Source organism: Procambarus clarkii, chromosome 1 (genome assembly GCF_040958095.1).
Source record: "Procambarus clarkii isolate CNS0578487 chromosome 1, FALCON_Pclarkii_2.0, whole genome shotgun sequence".
In the NCBI taxonomy this organism is placed as follows: domain Eukaryota; kingdom Metazoa; phylum Arthropoda; class Malacostraca; order Decapoda; family Cambaridae; genus Procambarus; species Procambarus clarkii.
The window spans coordinates 17132017-17155111 of record NC_091150.1 but is presented as its reverse complement, the minus strand read 5'-3'; the positions used below and the strand labels follow the sequence as shown (position 1 = coordinate 17155111).

The 23095-nt window shown below is 42.2% G+C and overlaps 1 protein-coding gene across 1 annotated transcript in view; it reads right to left on the bottom strand.

The window, feature by feature from the left end:
• The window catches only part of LOC138360686 (calpain-C-like), a 151947-nt gene that overhangs the window by 105776 nt on the left and 23076 nt on the right, over positions 1–23095 (bottom strand). Inside the window, exons 4-6 of the mRNA XM_069320333.1 lie at positions 15765–16020; positions 15376–15545; positions 10599–10771 (exon numbers count right to left, since the gene is read on the bottom strand). Of these exons, the coding sequence (XP_069176434.1) occupies positions 10599–10771; positions 15376–15545; positions 15765–16020 (599 nt within the window). The remainder of the gene's footprint in view (positions 1–10598; positions 10772–15375; positions 15546–15764; positions 16021–23095) is intronic.

The following is a 23095-nucleotide window of genomic DNA, read 5'->3' as shown; positions in this document are numbered from 1 at the left end:
AAAACATAAACAGAGTAGAAACATGGATACGACACAACCCTCATGCCATCACACACTACCCTACCATTGACCTCACGACACTAGACGACTTAGAAAGTGACCTCACAGAATCAATACTACCTGAAGAAGTTAAACTCATGCTCAAGAACACCAGACGAAAAGCCCCAGGAGCCTCTGGCATTGGCCAAGCTCTCCTCAAGCAACTTCCAGACCCCCTAATCTTTGCACTCACAGACGTCTACAACGCCTCACTAGCATCAGGATATTTCCCAAGCCCATTCAAAGAAGCCACAGCAATCCTCATTCCAAAACCCCAAAAATCCCCGACAGACCCTAAGAACTACAGACCGATCAGCTTACTAGAGACATTAGGAAAAGTATACGAAAAACTCATTAATCATAAACTCAGGAATCACCTAGAACACAAAAACATATTGACAGACAAACAATTTGGCTTCAGACAACACCGCTCAACACAAGATGCACTGAACATAATAACAAACTACCTCTCCATAAATAAACACCAAAGGGCCAAGACGGCCCTCATTGCAAAGGACGTCGAAAAAGCTTTTGACACTGTATGGCACGACGGCCTACGTTACAAACTCTGCACTCTGTTTCAACTATCTGATAACATGCAGAGGCTACTTTGCAGCTTTCTAACAAATAGAAAGATGCAGATCAAGTTCCTCAGCAAGCTGTCAGGTTATTTCAACCTAAATGCAGGTGTCCCTCAGGGCTCAGTTCTTTCACCAACCTTATACATACTCTATATAAACGACATCCCTGACCCAGTATACTGGACATCAATGACCCTTTGCTACGCTGACGACGTAACCCAACTGATCACAGACTATACGATTAACGCCCTCACACGGAAAGCACAACAAGAAATAGACAAAGTCACCCTCTGGGAACACGACTGGCGAATAAAAACAAACCCCAACAAGTCAAAAATAACATACTTTTTCTACAACAAACGACGTAACCCTGACCCAGTAAAACTCTACTCTCAATCACCAGATGCAACCCAGATCCCAAGAGTCAACAAAACCACAGTACTTGGACTCACACTAGACTCTAACCTTCGCTTTCACACACACATAACACCCAAGAAAGCTATAGCCTCAAACGCCCTATCAAAACTCTACCCACTCAAACATGCCTCCCAACCCACCAAGCTCTACTTATACAAAACACTTATTCTCCCACTCCTAACATATGCACCGATCCCACTCACACTTGCAGCACCAACAAATAGGAAGAAACTCCAGCGTACCCAGAACAGGGCTCTGAGATGGGTGTTCGATACCCATTGGCAGGACTTCACCACCAGTGAGGCCCTGCATGAGAGGGCGAACATCCCACCTCTGAACATAACCTGGGATACTATGGGGAAGAAACAGATTGACAGAATTCTCACCTATCATGACAACTACGACACGTTCCTCAGAAACGTCCTAAGCAGACCCAGACATACGCACAACCTCTTTAACCTGATCGACGATCCACCTCCTGCTCCGTCCTTTACATAACCCCTCTCCTATAATATCACTACTCAAATCACCAAACTTCCAACTATAACCTCCTAACTCTTCTCCCCCCTCTTTAGGGGGGGACTGTTATGATCTCAGCCTGCAGGAGAAACGAGTCTCCCTTCTTGAGAGTTATTCAGCAAGCCTGACCTAACTAGAAGGTCTAGCAAGTATTGAGGTGATAACGCATATGTAAAATAGTTGCTTGGATATGTGTAACAGTTTGAGATTATGGGCAATGCAGAAGAAAATAGATAAATGACGGGCTAGGAGATGTGGACATTTTGCTGGAGGCGTGAGGCTCGCTTCTGGAGGACCTTGACCTCACTTGAGTGCCAGACATCGCAGGGGGAAGCCGCGCTCCGTTTGAGCTCCCGTCAGAAGGGAACCCCTAGTGATATATCTCTAAGAGAAGAGAAGTGTGCAGACGTACCAGCTGTGGAATCGAGCTGGGAACGTTGTGGTCTCAAGTCCTGGTCGACGAGCAGATATTAAATCGCCCAGAAGCATTATTGTGGGCTGTGTGGAGCGCCCTGACCAGACGCCGTCAGAGGGAAAGCGCCCTCGACCAATTAATCTGTGGTAAGCACGATATACGCCAGTTCATAGTGATTGTTTGTAGTTGGTCGTGTGCCCAGCGACAGTAGCAATGTTTATTTATAAGTTAGACATGTTTTAATAAGGCAGAAGGCCTGAAATAAGAGAGTGGAGAGGGAGGAACACGGAGCGACGTCCGTCCCCTCTGAGCGCTGGCGGAAGACTGAGGGAGCCTGGCTCTTGACGGAGGAAGACCCTCCCAGTGAGTGAGGAGCGCCGCCCGGCGAGGTGGAGTATGGACCCGCCCAAAACGGGGGAGTCCACTCTCACTGTATGTAGAGAACAGATAGAGGTTTGAGGCAAGCATATTGTGTGGTTATTTTTGTTTATGTGTTAAAGGGGAACATTTTATTGGAACGTCGATGGGTTGCAGGTTTGTCTTTGGGGAAGAAGTTGCTGAGAACTTCGAAGCCAGCAGATGATGTAGCTGATGAGACTCCAAGGTAGTGGAGCAGAGGACCTCGAGCTGTGAGGAGAAGCAGCAGTGAAGAGGAGTGTCACGTGCTTCTGTAGAGGTGGTGTAGCAGCCAAGAGAGCTGTGGAAGAACCTAACAGAAGGGTGAAGCACCGTAGTTGCACAAGGAAACTTCATGATAGCAGCCTGGAGGAGCTGCAGAGGATCCTGGTAGTGAAGCCCGGAAGAACCTAAGGATATTAGGGTTGTGAACTTCCAGAGGTGGAAGGGGGAAGTTCTGGTGGATTACTAGTAGGGAGTTGATAGTGTTTGGTTGTCATTAGCGTGCAAGACGCAGTGAGAGGTGAGTGACTGTTGGCATCCTTATGTCAAGGAGTTTTTTTATAATGAAGTATCAATGAACATTTATACTGGTAGATGTTATTGCATTCAAATGCTGGTTTTCTATATATATATGTTATCTTGCTGATGGTGCAACAGTGTGTAGGCTTGACCAACTTGAGGAGGTTAATAGTATCAGGTGGTGAACCAGGGGATAGGATACCACTTGATAAGCTGATAATAGAGTTCTGATGGTATTGGAGTGCAACCTGATTGTGATATTATAGAGTATAGGATTCATTATTATTATATGTGTGTATGTATCGTGTATGTGCTTTGTTCAGTAAATGTGTCACAATTTGCTGGTGTTTGCCCTTGTCCTAGTGAGGCTTCCCAGGAGGTAGTAAAGAAGGAGAGAGAGAGAGGAAGAACCACGAACCACTGCTGTGGACAGGGTAGGAGGTAATACTAGTAAGTCATAAGGGGGGATTGAGGAGATCATATCTCGTAAGGAGAGAGTGGGGAGTCACAGCGGCTCGAGTGGGTGTGTGCACGTGACAACGAGGCTAAGTGTTGGAGCCGCATCCCCTGAACGTGTGACGTTGAGCCCCTCTCCAAGAGCCAGAAGCGCCAAGGGTGATCTCCTAGTATAAGCACTCTACCGAGTTGTGGGTTGGGTTGTCCGTAGAGAAGGATCAACGACGACAACACCAACCAACCCACAGTCTATAATAAATTGGGGGCCTGTGTCCGGGAGAGTGAACTGACACACCCACACCCTGTCCAAGAGTGGATTTGTACACCCCTGCTGAGATAAACTGTGTGACCGCAGGTGTATACTCTCTCTCTTGGGAAGACTCACAGGACAAAGATGGATAAGGTGCAAGCATTTGTGGAGTCAGGCAAGCCTGAGGACTTGGAAGGTTGCACGAGGGATCAATTGAAACAGATAGCAGAAAAATGTGGCATCAGGTTGAAAGCATCTAAAGTAGCTGGGATGAAGGATGAGATCCTGAGGCAGTTGAGAGCCAGAAGTGAAGCGGCAGAACAAGGAGCCCAGGAAGGAGCTGAAAGTAGAAAGGAGGATGATGGGCAGGATGACGTGAGATCCCAGGGATCGAGTAGGAGCAGCAAGAGTAGCCGCAGTAGCAGGAGTAGCCGGAATAGGAGCTTGGAGAGATTCCAGTTAGAGCTCCAGATGCAGCGTGAGGACAAGGAGAGACAGTTCCAGCTGGAAAAGATGAAATTAGAACTCCAGATGAAAAATGAAGCCGAGAAGGAAAAAGAGAAAACCAGGCTGGAAGTAGAAAAAGAGAAAACCAGGCTGGAAGTAGAAAAAGAGAAAACCAGGTTGGAAGTAGAAAAAGAAAAAGCCCAGGTCGAAAAAGAAAAAGCCCAGGTCGAAAAAGAAAAAGAGAGAACAAAACAAATGCAGATAGAAGCGAATAGAACCTTGGCTGAGCAGAGGATTGAACATGGGTTGCCAGAGAGCACCACCCAGGTATCACACCCACCAGATGTTAGGGTTAGGGAGAAGGACATTCCCTTGTTTGTTCCCGAAGAGGCAGAGAGCTTTTTCGAGCACTTTGAAAAAGTAGCCAGCATCAAGGAGTGGCCACAGGAGGAATGGGCCCAGCTGGTCCAGTTAAGATTGACCGGTGCAGCCAGGGAGGCATACACCCAATTGTCACTGGAAGAGTGCCAGGATTACGCCACAGTAAAGAGCAGCATATTGCGCTCGTTTCAGTTAACCCCAGAAGCTTATAGAAAGCGCTTCAGAGAGATGGTGAAAGTTGGAGCATGTACGTTTGCTGAGACAGCAAGGGATCTGGAAAGACGATTCCAGAAGTGGATTGAGGCTGCTGGAGTTGGATCTTACGCTGACCTGAAGCAACTGATGGTCATGGAGAAGTTCTTGGAGATGATGCATCCCGAAACAAAGTTCAAGATCCAAGAAGCAGGGATAAAGGAGGTGAAAGATGCCGCAGATAGGGCGGATATGATTACTGAAGCGTACAAGAGCTTAAGGGAGAACAGAGTGAGAAGCGAGGCGAGACGCAGCAATGGCAGATCCAATGGAGTCTGGGGAGGAAGAAATTACGAGAGGCCCAGAAGAGTCTGGGATGAGAAAAATTTTGATAAATGGGCAGATAAAAGTAAGTACCCTAAAACTCAGAAGAGTAGGTCGCGCACTTCGTCTGAAAGTGAGGATGGAGGAGCAAAACGAGAAACTAATCGTTATCCTGGAAATCAAGAGTCCAGTAGAACCCCACAGAGTGCAAGTAGTGTACCTGGCCCGAGGAATTCTCATACGAGTGGGCAGAGTCAGAGCTACTCTGGTACATATAGAAGAGACTTTTCCCAGAGGAGATGTTACAATTGTAACGGATTGGGTCACGTGATGCGAGATTGTCGGCAGGGCAAGAGAGTTGTGACCCTGGCCATGTGTGACCCCCGAGGTAAATATACTAATGTGTTCCGAGACAAACCACAGAGAGCGAACTTAGTGAACGAGAGGTATAGGCCGTTCATGAGTAAAGGTTGGATCAGTATAGGAGGCCAACCTGAGGTAGAAGTTGGTATCTTAAGAGATACCGGAGCTAATCAGAGCTTGATTACGAGAAGCCTGATTGGGAATGATCGACGGTTAGCTGGCAGGAGTAAGATGAGAGTATATGGGTTATTGTCGGAGAGTGACATGCCCGTTTGTACTGTCCAGCTAAGGTCGGAATATGTGTCGGCAGAGGTGATGTTGGGAGTGTGCCCTGACATACCTGTTCCAGGAGTCCAAGTGATCCTGGGGAATGACTTGTGCGGGACAAAGGTGTTGCCGAGAGTCATGGCAGAGACTGTGCCAGAGGAGTGCCCAGAAGGCCACGGCACGTGTGGGACACCTGAGAGTGTGAACCTGACTGACATCCGAGGAGATGAGTCAGGAGACCGCCAAGCCATTGAAAACCCTGTCTCGGTAGTGATGAAAACAGAGGTGGCCGACAAGGAAGACGCTGAAGAAGATGAGACAGTGTCGATTCAGCCGGTAGAAGATATCGATGTAGATATAGCATGGCTGTTTGATGAAGGTCCAGCCCAGGAAAATGAAGTCTCGGTGAGGTCGAAAGTGAAGATGGCCCAGCCGAAGAAGAATACTGTGAAGGGAGTTGACCTGAGTAGAGCTCAGACTGCTGAAATTAAAAGTCGGAAGGTGAATGCAACTGTGCTGAGTAGGAATGAGGGAAGATGTGGACATGCTGAGGACGGGAGTAGAGCGTCACGTTGTCCACGAGCACAGAGGCATAGGGATAGTGCAGTTAAGTTGTTTGAGATGTCAAGAGTTGACATGTTCCACAGGAAACGTGAAGGAGAAATAATGAAGAAGAGTAATAGCCGAGAAAATGAAAGGAGAAGAGACAGTATGTGTGGCGAGGTGCTTACGAGCACACAAGGAGAGGTAAAGCGACATGTACAGTCGAGTGCTATTGGTTGTAGTACAGTGCCCGAAGAAACTTTTAGGGAACGAAGAAGAGTTGAAGGGGAAGAAATGGAGTGGTATAGAAGTGAAAAGTGTAGGAAGAGGATGATGATGCAAGCATGGAGGGATAGAAGAAAGCCGAGGACTCGATGGAAGTCAGACAGGATGAGATCTTGGATAAATGCGGAGACGCAAGGGAGGATCGTCGGTGAAGACGAGGAAGTGAAGTATGATGACAGGAGGCGGAAGTATAATGGCAGTAGATGGAAGAATGAAGACGACAGAGGAGGTACAGACAGTAGATGTCTGACTCTGGACGAGAAGAGAAGAGGACGAGGAAACGGAGGGTGGAGACAGTAAGTAGAGTGGACCAATGGATTGCAGGCGTCCAAGGAGGACAGCCTAGCCAAGAGGTGCCAGAGAAGTCAAATCGTTTGTGAGAAGACCATATTTCTGGAGAGTTGTGAGCCAGATGTTGCAAGGTGCAACGAATTAATTGTAGACTCCTAAGAGAGTATATGGGGTGAAGAACGAGACAGTGTGGTGGCGGATGTATTATCCCGAGCTTTGCCACTGGAATAACTCTCAAAAATAAGGGGAGGGGAGTGTTATGATCTCAGCCTGCAGGAGAAACGAGTCTCCCTTCTTGAGAGTTATTCAGCAAGCCTGACCTAACTAGAAGGTCTAGCAAGTATTGAGGTGATAACGCATATGTAAAATAGTTGCTTGGATATGTGTAACAGTTTGAGATTATGGGCAATGCAGAAGAAAATAGATAAATGACGGGCTAGGAGATGTGGACATTTTGCTGGAGGCGTGAGGCTCGCTTCTGGAGGACCTTGACCTCACTTGAGTGCCAGACATCGCAGGGGGAAGCCGCGCTCCGTTTGAGCTCCCGTCAGAAGGGAACCCCTAGTGATATATCTCTAAGAGAAGAGAAGTGTGCAGACGTACCAGCTGTGGAATCGAGCTGGGAACGTTGTGGTCTCAAGTCCTGGTCGACGAGCAGATATTAAATCGCCCAGAAGCATTATTGTGGGCTGTGTGGAGCGCCCTGACCAGACGCCGTCAGAGGGAAAGCGCCCTCGACCAATTAATCTGTGGTAAGCACGATATACGCCAGTTCATAGTGATTGTTTGTAGTTGGTCGTGTGCCCAGCGACAGTAGCAATGTTTATTTATAAGTTAGACATGTTTTAATAAGGCAGAAGGCCTGAAATAAGAGAGTGGAGAGGGAGGAACACGGAGCGACGTCCGTCCCCTCTGAGCGCTGGCGGAAGACTGAGGGAGCCTGGCTCTTGACGGAGGAAGACCCTCCCAGTGAGTGAGGAGCGCCGCCCGGCGAGGTGGAGTATGGACCCGCCCAAAACGGGGGAGTCCACTCTCACTGTATGTAGAGAACAGATAGAGGTTTGAGGCAAGCATATTGTGTGGTTATTTTTGTTTATGTGTTAAAGGGGAACATTTTATTGGAACGTCGATGGGTTGCAGGTTTGTCTTTGGGGAAGAAGTTGCTGAGAACTTCGAAGCCAGCAGATGATGTAGCTGATGAGACTCCAAGGTAGTGGAGCAGAGGACCTCGAGCTGTGAGGAGAAGCAGCAGTGAAGAGGAGTGTCACGTGCTTCTGTAGAGGTGGTGTAGCAGCCAAGAGAGCTGTGGAAGAACCTAACAGAAGGGTGAAGCACCGTAGTTGCACAAGGAAACTTCATGATAGCAGCCTGGAGGAGCTGCAGAGGATCCTGGTAGTGAAGCCCGGAAGAACCTAAGGATATTAGGGTTGTGAACTTCCAGAGGTGGAAGGGGGAAGTTCTGGTGGATTACTAGTAGGGAGTTGATAGTGTTTGGTTGTCATTAGCGTGCAAGACGCAGTGAGAGGTGAGTGACTGTTGGCATCCTTATGTCAAGGAGTTTTTTTATAATGAAGTATCAATGAACATTTATACTGGTAGATGTTATTGCATTCAAATGCTGGTTTTCTATATATATATGTTATCTTGCTGATGGTGCAACAGTGTGTAGGCTTGACCAACTTGAGGAGGTTAATAGTATCAGGTGGTGAACCAGGGGATAGGATACCACTTGATAAGCTGATAATAGAGTTCTGATGGTATTGGAGTGCAACCTGATTGTGATATTATAGAGTATAGGATTCATTATTATTATATGTGTGTATGTATCGTGTATGTGCTTTGTTCAGTAAATGTGTCACAATTTGCTGGTGTTTGCCCTTGTCCTAGTGAGGCTTCCCAGGAGGTAGTAAAGAAGGAGAGAGAGAGAGGAAGAACCACGAACCACTGCTGTGGACAGGGTAGGAGGTAATACTAGTAAGTCATAAGGGGGGATTGAGGAGATCATATCTCGTAAGGAGAGAGTGGGGAGTCACAGCGGCTCGAGTGGGTGTGTGCACGTGACAACGAGGCTAAGTGTTGGAGCCGCATCCCCTGAACGTGTGACGTTGAGCCCCTCTCCAAGAGCCAGAAGCGCCAAGGGTGATCTCCTAGTATAAGCACTCTACCGAGTTGTGGGTTGGGTTGTCCATAGAGAAGGATCAACGGCGACAACACCAACCAACCCATAGTCTATAAGAGGACCAACTAGCTCCCGTTTTCTGGTGCCTTGGGTGGGCCGCGATGCTGATTAACAGATCAAAGACCACATGTGGTGTGAGCCTCCAGGGCACACCCAGCTGAGGACTGCTGTCTCCGTGGGTGCTCAGAAAAGACGAAATGTTGTCACAGATCCGATTCCTTGCCTTCACTGCCTAGTCTGGTCATAACGATTTCAATGCCATGCAGCTGGGTCTAGCCCTGGCACTTTACCTCATACTGAAAACCCTTCCTCTCACCCCCACTAATTCTTCCCCTATCCCCACTTCCACGCTCACCCATTAGGGTATCTTGACCTATATTTAAATGAATGAATGAATGTTAGGTATCATGTTTCACTTCTGATCACTTCACGTAAGTTTAATGGAATGGTTTGTTTTAGTAGTTATAAAATTCATCTTGTAGTTTAATGGACTTTTAAATTAGTTTTAATATATGTGACAGTTAATAAGTTTTATTTGTATTGATCACTTTAAGTGCGCTTAAGTGTTTTGTTTTTTAAGCATTTTCCTTTCTTTGATAGGCAATTATATTCAGTATGAGTTCTTTGTTTACCAGCTATTTGACTGTGATTTCTGTTTTTTCTTTTAGATCTGATGATGAATACGAGAAGTATTCGAAACGTTATGCATTTTAAAGTAAAAAATCTGAAACAAGATGTTCTGTATATCCCTGGTTTTCCTATTCATCTTAAAATATATGTATGTATGTATATATATATATATATATATATATATATATATATATATATATATATATATATATATATATATATATATATATATATATATATATGTGTGTGTGTGTGTCGTACCTAGTAGCCAGAACGCACTTCTCAGCCTACTATGCAAGGCCCGATTTGCCTAATAAGCCAAGTTTTCCTGAATTAATATATTTTCTCTAATTTTTTTCTTATGAAATGATAAAGCTACCCATTTCATTATGTATGAGGTAATTTTTTTTTTATTGGAGTTTAAATTAACGTAGATATATGACCGAACCTAACCAACCCTACCTAACTTAACCTAACCTATCTTTATAGGTTAGGTTCGGTTTGGTAGCAGAAAAAGTTAGGTTAGGTTAGGTTAGGTAGGTTAGGAAGTCGAAAAAACATTAATTCATGAAAACTTGGCTTATTAGGCAAATCAGGCCTTGCATAGTAGGCTGAGAAGTGCGTTCTGGCTACTAGGTACGACACATATATATATATATATATATATATATATATATATATATATATATATATATATATATATATATATATATATATATATATATTAAAATGTGTGAAACCTATCTAATTTGTTTACCTAAATGAATTTTAGGGGTTCAGTTCCAAGGCCTATTATCAGCTCTATGAGAAATATAATATTTTCTCAAAATATTACTATGAGAAAATAATAATATTTTCCATTATTCAAAAGATGGGTATGGAGTGAATAAAAGATGGGTATGGAGTGAATAAAAGATGGGTATGGAGTGAATAAATATAAATGAACAAAACAATAAAAATGAACACCTAAATTAATATGTAAAATATTTGCCTGAATGTTATCCAGACTGGTAACAATAAATCCAACTTTCTAAAATACATGGACAATTATTATTTCATAATAAACAAATAAATAAATAAATTAGTGTGGTTATATCTTACCCGGGTTGTTCCTGCAGCCACCAGCGGTAACACCTTTCTGCCAGGCTCCTTGATACACCCGTGACGTCGAAGGATTTTTGTGTCTGAGAGATGGCTCATCTCTTGATGTTTCTCCGTCTAAATGGATGACCTCAAGTTGAGAAAATGTCCGTACAAAGTCACTATACGCCATCCTGTACGAGGAAAATAATATTTAATAACTTGGTATGTGAAATATTTATGCATAATGTAATGTACAGTACAGCCTTCAAAATCTGTACAACAGTCACCATTCCTGTTATCTGACTAGCACAGGTCCAAAACCAATTGTACACAACAAGTTGGTCAGGTATGCAAGCATACCCTCCCGTCCTGAAAATATTTTACCTCTGTCCAAAAAATACATCGCACACTGATTCACTAAATTTGTTTATTTTTATTTTATTTATATATACAAGAGTTTTTACATTCTTTTAAAGCCACTAGGACGCATACATTTTGAGCAGGTGCTTAATCCTCTTTTTTTTTTTTTTTTTTTTTTTTTTTTAGATATATACAAGAGTTGTTACATTCTTGTACAGCCACTAGTACGCGGAGCGTTTCGGGCAAGTCCTTAATCCTATGGTCCCTGGAATACGATCCCCTGCCGCGAAGAATCGTTTTTTTCATCCACGTACACATTTTACTGTTGCGTTAAACAGAGGCTACAGTTAAGGAATTGTGCCCAGTAAATCCTCCCCGGCCAGGATACGAACTCATGACATAGCGCTCGCGGAACGCCAGGCGAGTGTCTTACCACTACACCACGGAGACTGCTAAATTTTTCTTTTTTTAAAACTGCTGATTTTCTCCAGAATATGTCTCAATAAATTGTTTAACAAGCAGGTACCCATTCACTGCTGGGTGAACAGAGGCTACAGTTAAGGATTGGAGCCCAGTTAATCCTCCCCAACCAGTATATGAACTCAGGCCAGAGCGCTTGCAAAGCACCTGGCAAATGCGTTACCACTGTGCCACAGAGACTCTGCCCATGAGGAAATATTGTGAAATATATCAGAATATTGTACAGGTAAACAGTACACAATAAATGAATATTATAAAGTACAATATAAGAGGTCCAAGTGTTTCTCCACATACGGTCTTGGAATGACATCTAGGCAAGTGTGATGATGTTAAATGAGGAAAGAGGTGGATATTAAGGCTCCAAGCTCATATTGTGGAGGAAGAATATACAGTCTCCGTGGTGTAGTGGTAAGACACTCGCCTGGCGTTCCGCGAGCGCTATGTCATGGGTTCGTATCCTGGCCGGGGAGGATTTACTGGGCGCAATTCCTTAACTGTAGCCTCTGTTTAACGCAACAGTAAAATGTGTACTTGGATGAAAAAACGATTCTTCGCGGCAGGGATCGTATTCCAGGGAACATAGGATTAAGGACTTGCCCGAAACGCTACGCGTACTAGTGGCTGTACAAGAATGTAACAACTCTTGTATATATCTCAAAAAAAAAAAAAAAAAAAAAAAAACTCTCTGCAAGCCATAAGAGAAAGTTTCAAGAGTTTTGCTTTCATTCTATTTTAGTTTTTTCAAAACTGTGCATAAACTATGAAATCCCCTCATGTACTAAGTACCGAAATCTGATTTTTCTCTATACTGTAAACTTAAAAACATCCCCTTTTCTGCATTACTCTCACTTTATGTATGAGAAGCAAAGATCATATCATAACATAGAAAACAAAACAAAGTAGCTTTGTCATGTTTTTTCCAAGTCCATAAATATCATAATTATGTACTGTACTATTACATCTTTTATTCTTTTTTTAAAGATATTCTCTACAAGCTCCCTCAATTCAAATAGTTTATCAAGTGAAGCAAGCACAGTATGTAGCAGGATACTGATCAAGACAATACAGAATATTACTTTGCTATACACTGTTTTGTATATTTTGATGTACACTTTGTAAATTAATGCCACTATAATTCTTACACTCACTACTTTATCCTTTATTGTTATGCATTCAATCATTGCTTCTTTCACAATCCTCTGGTACAGTACCACTACAGTATTAGCCTTAAATTCATTATGTAAACCTACAATTCAAATTTTAACTTAAATGACCCAGCAGGTCATTTGGTTAATTCTGGATAAAGGACGGCCCGTTGTGCCTGCTATTTTCCATTACAAGTCTGAAGGTGGTTCATTGCCTTTGCTACATGGTAATGATCATTCTCTCTGCCTGTGTCATGCTGCCTGTTAGGTAGATGACTCTTACGACCCCAAATCCTGTGGGGTTTAATCCCCACGAGTTTTGATCCTGCCACTGAAGTAGAGACATTTCAGGCAGCTGCCACATTACAGGGTAAGTTTGACAGGTTTCAGCATTCACGGCTTTATGCTCGGGAGGTGGTCCTGGAATTACTCCGTGTGATATTTAGGGATCCAGAACTGGAGGTGCTGGGGATCTCCACCTTGGCTCCAGCCATGACTCCACTTCCTTCCCAGGCAGGTGTGGTTCGCCCTGCTTCAGTTCCTTCCCCAGCTTCTGGCTCCAAAATGTTTGAGGGTTTGAGAGTCTGGGCCAGGTTTAGCTATGGGTGTAGGCCAGCAAGTTCTGAGGGTTGGCTTTTCCTTCTCAAGTGCAGAGGTAGTCGAGCCATCTAGTCCCATCAAGATCATGGAATTTTTTCCTTCACAACTGCATACTTTTTTTATACTTTCTCCTTTGGAGAACATCTTTCTTTCCCAGGCAATGGATGATAACTTTGGCTCTGCTCCGGAGCTTTTATTGCAGGCTCCCGGTGCAGGGAGCAACCCAATTTGGGCTCTTGGAGGTTCTTAGATTTTCAAGCTCAACAAGTCACAATGTAGGACTGAAAACAGGAGATGCTTTATCACCCACAGGGTTATTTACCCATGGAACCGCCTACCTACCAAAGCCGTAACTGCCAAAACTGTGTGGAGTTTTAAATATACCCAGGAAAGAACATCAAGGCAAATTGTGGGGGGGGGGACTTTCCACAAGCCGCTGGCTTCCTGTCCTCGTTGAGGCTACTGGGATTAGTGGCCTTCAGGTAAACCAGGTAAATCAGGAGTTGGCTGGTTTCCGGAGGGTTCTTTGGTTACTGATGCTTGGTTCATTTGGCCAGGGATACATCATTTGTTGTGTCCGGTGACAGCAATTCGTCGCTACATGTATGCAACCACCTCGGCTTCAGTGGACGCTTCGAGTTGATTTGGTCTCCTTGGTCCCCTGTTTCTAGCCTCATATTTCTCAGGTGTTCCACAGTGTCATCAAGGCCCCCATGATATTCACAAATATGCTGTACTCGCGATGGTCTTTTCTAATATTATGAATATATCTTAGGAGGATATTTGGGCTGGGGGGGGGGGTTTGGCAGACTAACAGGAGTCATGGCGGCAAGGTAATGTCTCTGGTCCTCTTTAGTCCTGAACTCATCTAATTATACTCACCTAATTGTGGATGTGGGGGTTAAGTTTCAGCCCTTTGATCCCGCCTCTCAACTGTCAATCAATCGGTGTATAGATTCCTGAGCTTATTGAGCTCTAATCATATCTACATTTGAAACTGTGTATGGAGTCTACCTCAACCACACCACTTCCTGGGTCGTGTTTTTCAGTCATTGGTCTCTACTTTGTCTTAGTGCCTGCTACCTTGCCTCCTCTGTTATGTCTCTCAATTTTTTGTTTGTTTGTGGGTATTTAGCTACAGGTGCTCACCATCGGCTCCCCCAGAAAACCATAATTGAATGTAATGAAACGGCTCTTTCTGGTAGAGCACCAGTGGATCCCTATCTCTCTCCCTGCTTTCCATGTTCATTGCAATGTTTTATCTGCTCCTGAACTGATCTGATAGCCGATGCCAGATTAAGCTCTGACCCGCCTGATAATGGTATTCAGTACTTACAAGTTCTAGCTAGTTTTGAGTGTTTTGTTTAATTTGAATTGTGTGCGAGTTATTTGGGAGTTTATGGCTTTTGAGTCTTGTGAACCCAGCAGTTGTCTATAAAGCTTCGCTGACTTTCTGGATGCTTTCCCAGTGAAATAGTGGAATGCCATCTGCTCCCTGTGCTTCGTGTGAGGGGGTCAGGTTCTGGCACTGGCACCCGGTAGGTCAAATGAACCCAATTGTATTTGACGTGACTGGTAGATTGGAGCAATCTCAGTAAGATAGCTAGAGGAAGCCACCTTGAGGCTTTCCCAGAAAGACATTTCATTACATCCTACAATTTTTATTAATATCATCATTCTCATTATTATTATTACTATTGAGAAAATCCATAGGGGCTGTGATGAGGATTTGAACCTATGCACTGGACATTCCCAGGCACACGCCCTAGACAATCAGGCCACAAGCCATGTCTTGACCTAGTTGTCTGGGGTGTGTGCCTTGGAATGTCCAGCACATGGGTTCGAATGCAGGCGATGAGTCACAATAACGTGGCTGAAGTATGTTGACCAGACCACACACTAGAAATTGAAGGGACGACGACGTTTCGGTCCGTCCTGGACCATTCTCAAGTCGACCGAAACGTCGTCGTCCCTTCAATTTCTAGTGTGTGGTCTGGTCAACATAGGTTCGAATCCTTATTACAACTTCTATGGATCTTCTGGTTTATTCATCATATTAGTATGATTACTCTCTGTGTATTATTATTATGAGTATTTTTTATTTATTTTAATACTGAACAGAAAAGTCTGCATTAATTTGTGTTTTGTTAAACTCCTTTAACTGCAGAGGTGTAAAATTTGCATTATGACAAAGATTTTCATGTCCTTACCAAAACTCTCCATCAGGCATATATTTGAGGTTGAGTCTCTCTTTTTCATGGGGTGGCACTTCATCCCACTCCGGTGCAGCCCTACCCCACGCCCCGAGGTATTCTGCGCTTGTTCCAAGTGGCGTTCGTAATTTCACTAAGGTCACTTGCTCCCCACTGTAGCGCTCCACCTGTGATAAACACACACTTTAAAACCATATTATCAACAACTCCAATATACTGTATTATTACTCAAGGTCATTAGTTATGGAGCTACATAGAGCCGTACCATTACTTTACATAATACTAAAACCAAACAACACATTAGTGTCTAACATTAAAATAATTTGAGAAAGCAAAATTGAACAGTTTATACAAAAAGACTGTTGATTATGGTTAGAGGAACAAACCTTCTCAATACAGTAGACTCTGTAGTTGATACCCATGACAATGCCACTGGCAAGCTTCTCTGAGTGCACCTTGGAATGTGTAGGGGCAGTGACAACGGCAGTGACAATGGAGGTTAGGTCAAGTAGTTTGGCCAAGAGTCGTCCACACGTGGTTGGGTCTGACCGCAGGCTCACTGACTCGGCAATCCCACCAGTGAAATCTGAGAGGCCATCCAGGGACGTCCCATACTTCAGTGCTTCGTATGACCCATGGAGTCTGAAATATAATAATAAAAATAATAGTAATAATAACACTTTTTATGCAAAAGAACGTACAATGGGATTGTGAGATGACATAAGATTGGTATTTTTACATTCTTGCAAAGCCATTAATATGCATAGCATTTCGGGCAGGTCCTGAATCTGCAACCCGTTCTCGCAAATTCGTAAAGTCAATATTGACTTATTAACTACGTGCATAGGTGATATACTTAACATAATAGTTTCCCTTAAAAAGATTCATAGAAAACACCGACCTTACCTAACCTTGTTAGTATCTTAAGATAAGCATCTTAGTGCTTCGTAATTACAATTATTACTTAACCTATACCTATTATAGGTTAGGTTATAATTGTAATTACGAAGCAATAAGATGCTTATCTTAACATACTAAGTAGGTTAGGTAAGGTCGGTGTTTTCTATGAATCTTTTTAAGGGAAACTATTATGTTAAGTATGTCACCTATGCACATATTTAATAAGTCAATATTGACTTATTAAATTTGCGAGAACGGGTTGGAATCTAACATATCAGGTAAGATGAAAAGGTACATTGTAGCAAGGTTTTATATCAACAAATAACTATAATATAAATTGAGAGGTGATTACACTGGTGAAAATATATGTCTTAAATACTAATATTGACGAAGTGGGCAGCTCAAGATAAAGTGAGAGTTTGAAGCACAAGGTAGGAAACTATAGGGATGATTTTTTTTATTTTTTGGTTTCACTTTTGAATAGGTCATAGTTGGATAATTTTTTAAATCATTAGGGAGTGAGTTCCATAGACTGGGTTCTTTCATTTGCATGGAGTATTTATTTTATTTTTTATTTTTTATTTTTTTTGAGATATATACAAGAGTTGTTACATTCATGTACAGCCACTAGTACGCGTAGCGTTTCGGGCAAGTCCTTAATCCTATGGTCCCTGGAATACGATCCCCTGCCGCGAAGAATCGTTTTTTCATCCAAGTACACATTTTACTGTTGCGTTAAACAGAGGCTACAGTTAAGGAATTGCGCCCAGTAAATCCTCCCCGGCCAGGATACGAACCCATGACATAGCGCTCGCGGAACGCCAGGCGAGTGTCTTACCACTACACCACGGAGACTGCATGGAGTATTTACACAGATTTAGTTTCACTCTGGGAATATCAGAGATATTTATTTCTGGTTGGGTGCTCATGGGTTCTATTGCACCTATCACGGAAAAGTTTCAGATCAAGATTAGCATTTAGGAACACAGATCTGTACATGTAAAGAGCACATGAGAATGTGTGGAGTTTATGTTTAGCATGTTAAGTCCCTTAAACAGAGGGGCGGTGTGTTGTCTGAAAACAGAGTTTGTTGCAGTTCTGATAGCAGATATTTGCCGAGTGATGATGGGCTTGATGTTATTTGCAGTGGTTGAACCCCATGTACAGATACCGTATGTAAGATAGGGATTGATTACCGCATAGTATGAGAGTAGAGCAGAGTGGGGAACATAATACTGTATCTGATTTTAGAGAGTATACCGACTGTTTCTGAGACTTTTTTGGCTATGTGTTGTATGTGGGTGCTGAAGTTCAGTCTCTTGTCCATGTATGGGCCAAGGAACTTTCCCTCAGTTTTATTACTAATGTTAACATTGTCTATCTGAAGCTGAATTTGATTTGAAGATTTACTACAAAATAAAATGTAGTAGGTCTTTGCTATGTTTAATGTGAGTTTGTAATTACCTAAGTGTAGTTACAGGATGAGAGCTATGCTCGTGGTGTCCTGTCTTCCCAGCACTCTTTGTCATATAACGCTTTGAAATTACTGACGGTTTTGGCCTCCACCACCTTCTCACCTAACTAGTTCCAACCGTCTACCACTCTGTTTACAAAAGTGAATTTTCTTATATTTCTCCGCCAGCTTTGTTTCGTTAGTTTAAATCTATGACCTCTTGTTCTTGAAGTTCCTGGTCTCAGGAATTCTTCCCTATCAATTTTATCGATTCCTGTTATTATTTTGAACGTAGTGATCATATCGCCTCTTTTTCTTCTATCTCCTTGTTTTTGCATATTTAATGCCTCTAACCTCTCCTCGTAGCTCTTGCCCTTCAGTTCTGGGAGCCACTTTGTGGCATGTCATTGCACCTTTTCCACTTTGTTGATGTGCTTCTTAAGATATGGGCACCATACAACCACTGCATATTCCAGCTTTGGTCTAACAAAAGTCGTGAACAATTTCTTTAGTATTTCTCCATCCATGTATTTAAAAGCAATTCTGAGGTTGGAAAGTGTAGCATAGGCTCCTCGCACAATGTTCTTAATGTGGTCCTCAGGTGACAGTTTTCTATCTAGAACCACCCCTAGATCCCTTTCTTTGTTAGAATTCTTTAAAGATTTCTCACATAATTTATAGGTTGTGTGGGGTCTATGTTCTCCAATTCCACATTCCATAACATGGCATTTATTCACATTAAATTCCATTTGCCAAGTGTTTTATTTATTTATTTATATATAAATATATATATATATATATATATATATATATATATATATATATATATATATATATATATATATATATATATATATATATATATATATATATATGACAATGTCAGACCACGGAGGAAAAATGAAACAGGAAATTTCCTTAAGTACTTTCGTATATTAATACATCTACAGTAGGACTCCTTCTGAAGATGTATTAATATACGAAAGTACTTAAGGAAATTCCTGTTTCATTTTTCCTCCGTGGTCTGACATTGTCATATATATATATATATATATATATATATATATATATATATATATATATATATATATATATATCAAGAAAGTACATTGGGATTGTGAGGATACATAGCATAGTACTGTAATTACATTCTTCTAAAGCCACTAGTACGCGCAGCTTTTCGGGCAGGTCCTTAATCTAAGAAAATTTTTAGTAGGTAAATACTTGCAAAATTTATAAAAATGATAGCAAGTACATATCAAGAAAAAAAATGAGAGAAATTTGCAGGTATATTAAAGCACATAGGTAACTCAGAGTTGCTCCATATACTTATTTTGTCCAAGTCTTCTTGAAGGGCTTGACAATCATATAGGTTTCTTATTTTCCCTATTATCTTAGCATCATCAGCAAACATGTTCATGTAATTCTGTATTCCCACTGGTTGATCGTTTATGTAGACAATGAATATTACCGGTGCAAGAACTGAACCCTGTGGTACTCCACTTGTGACATTCCTCCAATCTGATACCTTGCCTCTGATTACGGCCCTCATTTTTCTGTCAGTTAGGAAATTTTTCATCCATGATAGAAGCTTACCTGTCACCCCTCCAATATGTTCCAGTTTCCAGAACAACCACTTATGGGGAACTCTGTCGAAAGCCTTTTTTAGGTCCAGATAGATGAAGTCAACCCAACCATCTCTTTCCTGTAAAATCTCTGTGGCTCGATCATAAAAATTGATTAAGTTCATTACACAGGATCTTCCAGATCGAAAACCATACTGCCTGTCTGATATTATATTGTTTTTCTCCAGGTGTTCTACCCATTTAGTTTTAATTATTTTTTCCAATATTTTGACTATTACACTTGTCAGTTATACAGGTCTATAATTAAGGGGGTCTTCCCTGCTTCCACTTTTGTAGACTGGAACTATGTTACGTAGCCTTTTTCCACATATCAGCTACAACTCCTGTACACAGGGATGTTTGAAAAATCACTTGAAGTGAAATGCTGAGCTCAGGTGCACATTCTCTCAGAACCCATGGTGAAACTCCATCTGGACCAACTGCCTTGTTCTTACTTAGCTCCTTGAGCATTTTTTGCACTTCATCTCTATACACCTCTATGTGCTCTATGTTGTTCCCTGGAATTCTTATTGTGTCTGGTTCCCTAAAGATTTCATTTTGTACAAACACACTTTGGAACTTTTCGTTTAGTGTTTTACACATTTCCTTTTCATTTTCTGTGAATCTATTTCCCATTTTCAACCTCTGAATATTATCCTTTACCTGCAATTTGTTGTTTATGAATTTATAGAATAGACCTGGTTCTGTTTTACATTTGTCTGATATCCCTTTTTCAAAATTTCTTTCTGCCTTTCTCCTCACTGCCATGTAGTTGTTTCTCGCATCTTTGTATCGCTGGTATGTTTGGGGGTTTGGCCTCTTCCTGTATTGATTCCACTTTTGTGTCTTTTGGTCTCTGGCCCTCTCGCAATTTCTGTTGAACCAATCCTGTTTCCTAGTTCTGCATCTCTGGTTTGGCATAAATTTTTTTGTGCCTTTATCATATATTTCACAAAACTTGACATACATCTCATTCACTTTCTTGCCAAGCAACAAGTCTGTCCAATTATACTCACTAAAAAAAATTCTAAGGTCGCCATAATGTACTCTCCTGAAGTCAGGTTTTTCAACTACTTCAACCTTCATATTTTCTTCCAGATTATAACACATTGCATACTTTATCCCCAAAAAGATATGGTCACTTTTTCCCAAGGGAGGAAGGAACTGAATGTCAAATATCTCTTCCTCCTTCCAGGTAAATAGCAAATCTAGTATGTCTAGGTAAAACAAAAAAGAAAAAAAGCATGGAGGGAACGTCCCCTTCCCTTGCTGACCTGGAGAGCGTGCAGAGATCCTTTACTGCTAGAATCCACTCAGTAAAACATCTAAATTACTGGGACCGACTAAAGAGCCTAAATCTGTACTCCCTTGAGCGCAGGCGGGAGAGATACATAATAATTTACACGTGGAAAATAATTAAGGGACTGGTCCCAAACCTGCACACAGAAATAACACCACATGAGACCAGAAAACATGGCAGGATGTGCAGAATACCCCCGTTGAAAAGCAGAGGTGCAACAGGTACTCTGTGAGAGAACTCTATCAACATCAGAGGCCCGAGACTGTTCAACACGCTTCCACTACACATAAGGGGCTTAACTGGCAGACCCCTCACAGTGTTCAAGAGAGAACTGGATAAGCACCTCCAAAGGATACCTGATCAACCAGGCTGTGACTCATACGTCAGGCTGCGAGCAGCCACGTCTAACAGCCTGGTTGATCAGTCCAGCAACCAGGAGGCCTGGTCGACGACCGGGCCGCGGGGACGCTAAGCCCCGGAAGCACCTTAAGGTAACCTTCCCTCATCTTCGTAGCTTGTTTAACATGTTGATACAAGAATGTTTTCAGGATGAGGTCTACAAATCTTCAGGTCCAAAAATCTTCTGTTTTAGCTTCATATGCTTCCCAGTCTAAGGATTTCAAGTTGAAGTCGCCGACTATCAACAGTCGTGATCTATCATTATCCGCTCTTGCTATAATCTCTCTTATTATTGTTATAAGACCTTTGCACTTACTATCTAGCTCCTCCTTTGACCATGTGCTGCTTGGCGGTGGACTATATGCATTTATGATCATTAGTTTATCATCCTCATGGCAGATCTCTAGTGCTATTATGTCAACTTCTTGTGGATTGGCAGTCACTATTTCGTTCACCTTTAGGTGTTCTTTCACCAGCACAGCAACGCTACCGCCTTTCCTAATTTTTCTGTCCCGTCTCCAAATTGAGTAGCCCCTTGGGAATATGACCTCATTTAAAATACCATCTCAAGTTTTGTCTCTGTGAGTGCAACAATGTCTTGTGTCTGCAGCTGTATTACATCACTTAACTCCAGTATCTTCGCTCTCACTCCGTCTATGCTGGTGTATGCAATCTTCAGGAACTTGTTCCCCCTCTCCTTATTCTTCACTCCCCCTCTCTCTAATGATTTTGTTGGTTTGCCTTTATGTACCACTTTACTGGTCTGCCTACCCCTATCACTTTGTAGAAAAAAGAATGGATTTCTTCTTCATTCCTGCTCTCATTTAAACATTTTGCCTCGGCAGGTTCAGTTTCAGCTTCTCTCTGTCTTCTTTTGAAAGATCTCGTCTTAACGACCACACTTTCCCATCCTCATCACTTTGTAATTTTCTAGCATTCCTTAGTACTTCTTCCATCTGTTTGGCACCATTTAGGGTGATCCTCAAAGGTCGATCTTTCCCTTTTATGTACCTGCCTATTCTCCTGTAGTCGCACACATTCTCTATGGTTGTAAGACCTTCCACGAGGCCAACAATTTTATCTACTACTTTCGCTTCTTCTACAGCTCTTTCTGACCTAGATGTTATCTCCTTTTCTTTGCAGCCAAAAATGATCAGGGACTTACTCCGATCAACTGTGTTTTGCACCAACTTCGGGTTAGATGCCAATTCTTTCCTCACTTCTAGCCTAATGTTTGTTTTATCTTGGTTGCTGCAGTGTTTGACTTCCTTTACTGCTGCTTCTATTTTTTCCTTCTCCTTGGCCACTTGTGCATAAGTGAGTTGCATATCTTTCTTGCACTGTTCTATTCCCTGTGTAACTTCCTCCATCTGTGCTGACAAAAGTTATTTCCCCTGTTGAATTTCCTTACCTAACCTATTGTAGTCATTTATGTTTAAATTTCCTTTAACTTCTTCCAAAGCTATTTTTAAGAGTTTATTTTCTTCTTCCATGGCTTTGCAATTTGTTTCCAATTGATTCTTATCCTTGCGCAAGTCTTTCACTAAACCCTCAAGACATAAAACTTTGCTATTTAAATGGTCATTACTTTCTTTCATTTTACTACTTATTTCAACATGAGAGTTCACAATAGTATCTAATTTTACCAACTTGTTGTGTAGACTGCTAATATCAATGCTTTCTTCACTGAATCCCACAAAATCAAGCTCTGTTTTGTTTTTCCTCTTGCCGGCCGCCATCTTGAATGTTCTTCTCTGCACTGTAAACACTAGGGGCATCTTTTTCTCATCCAATTTTTCCCTTCCCTTAGCACATTCCTGTTATCTCACCTATTTTTCCAAAGCACTATACCTTTATGTTCTCTGGGACACCACTCACTATCATCAACCTGTACTACAATACTTTGGATTGTTGAAATATGCTGGAGCTTCTCTGATGCAAGTGTTGACCCTAGGGGGGTCACCCTTATCCTTGTTGGTAGAAATCCACGAGTTGACTTTTTTTAATCCATTATTTACAATATTATTTAATGTGGGGATC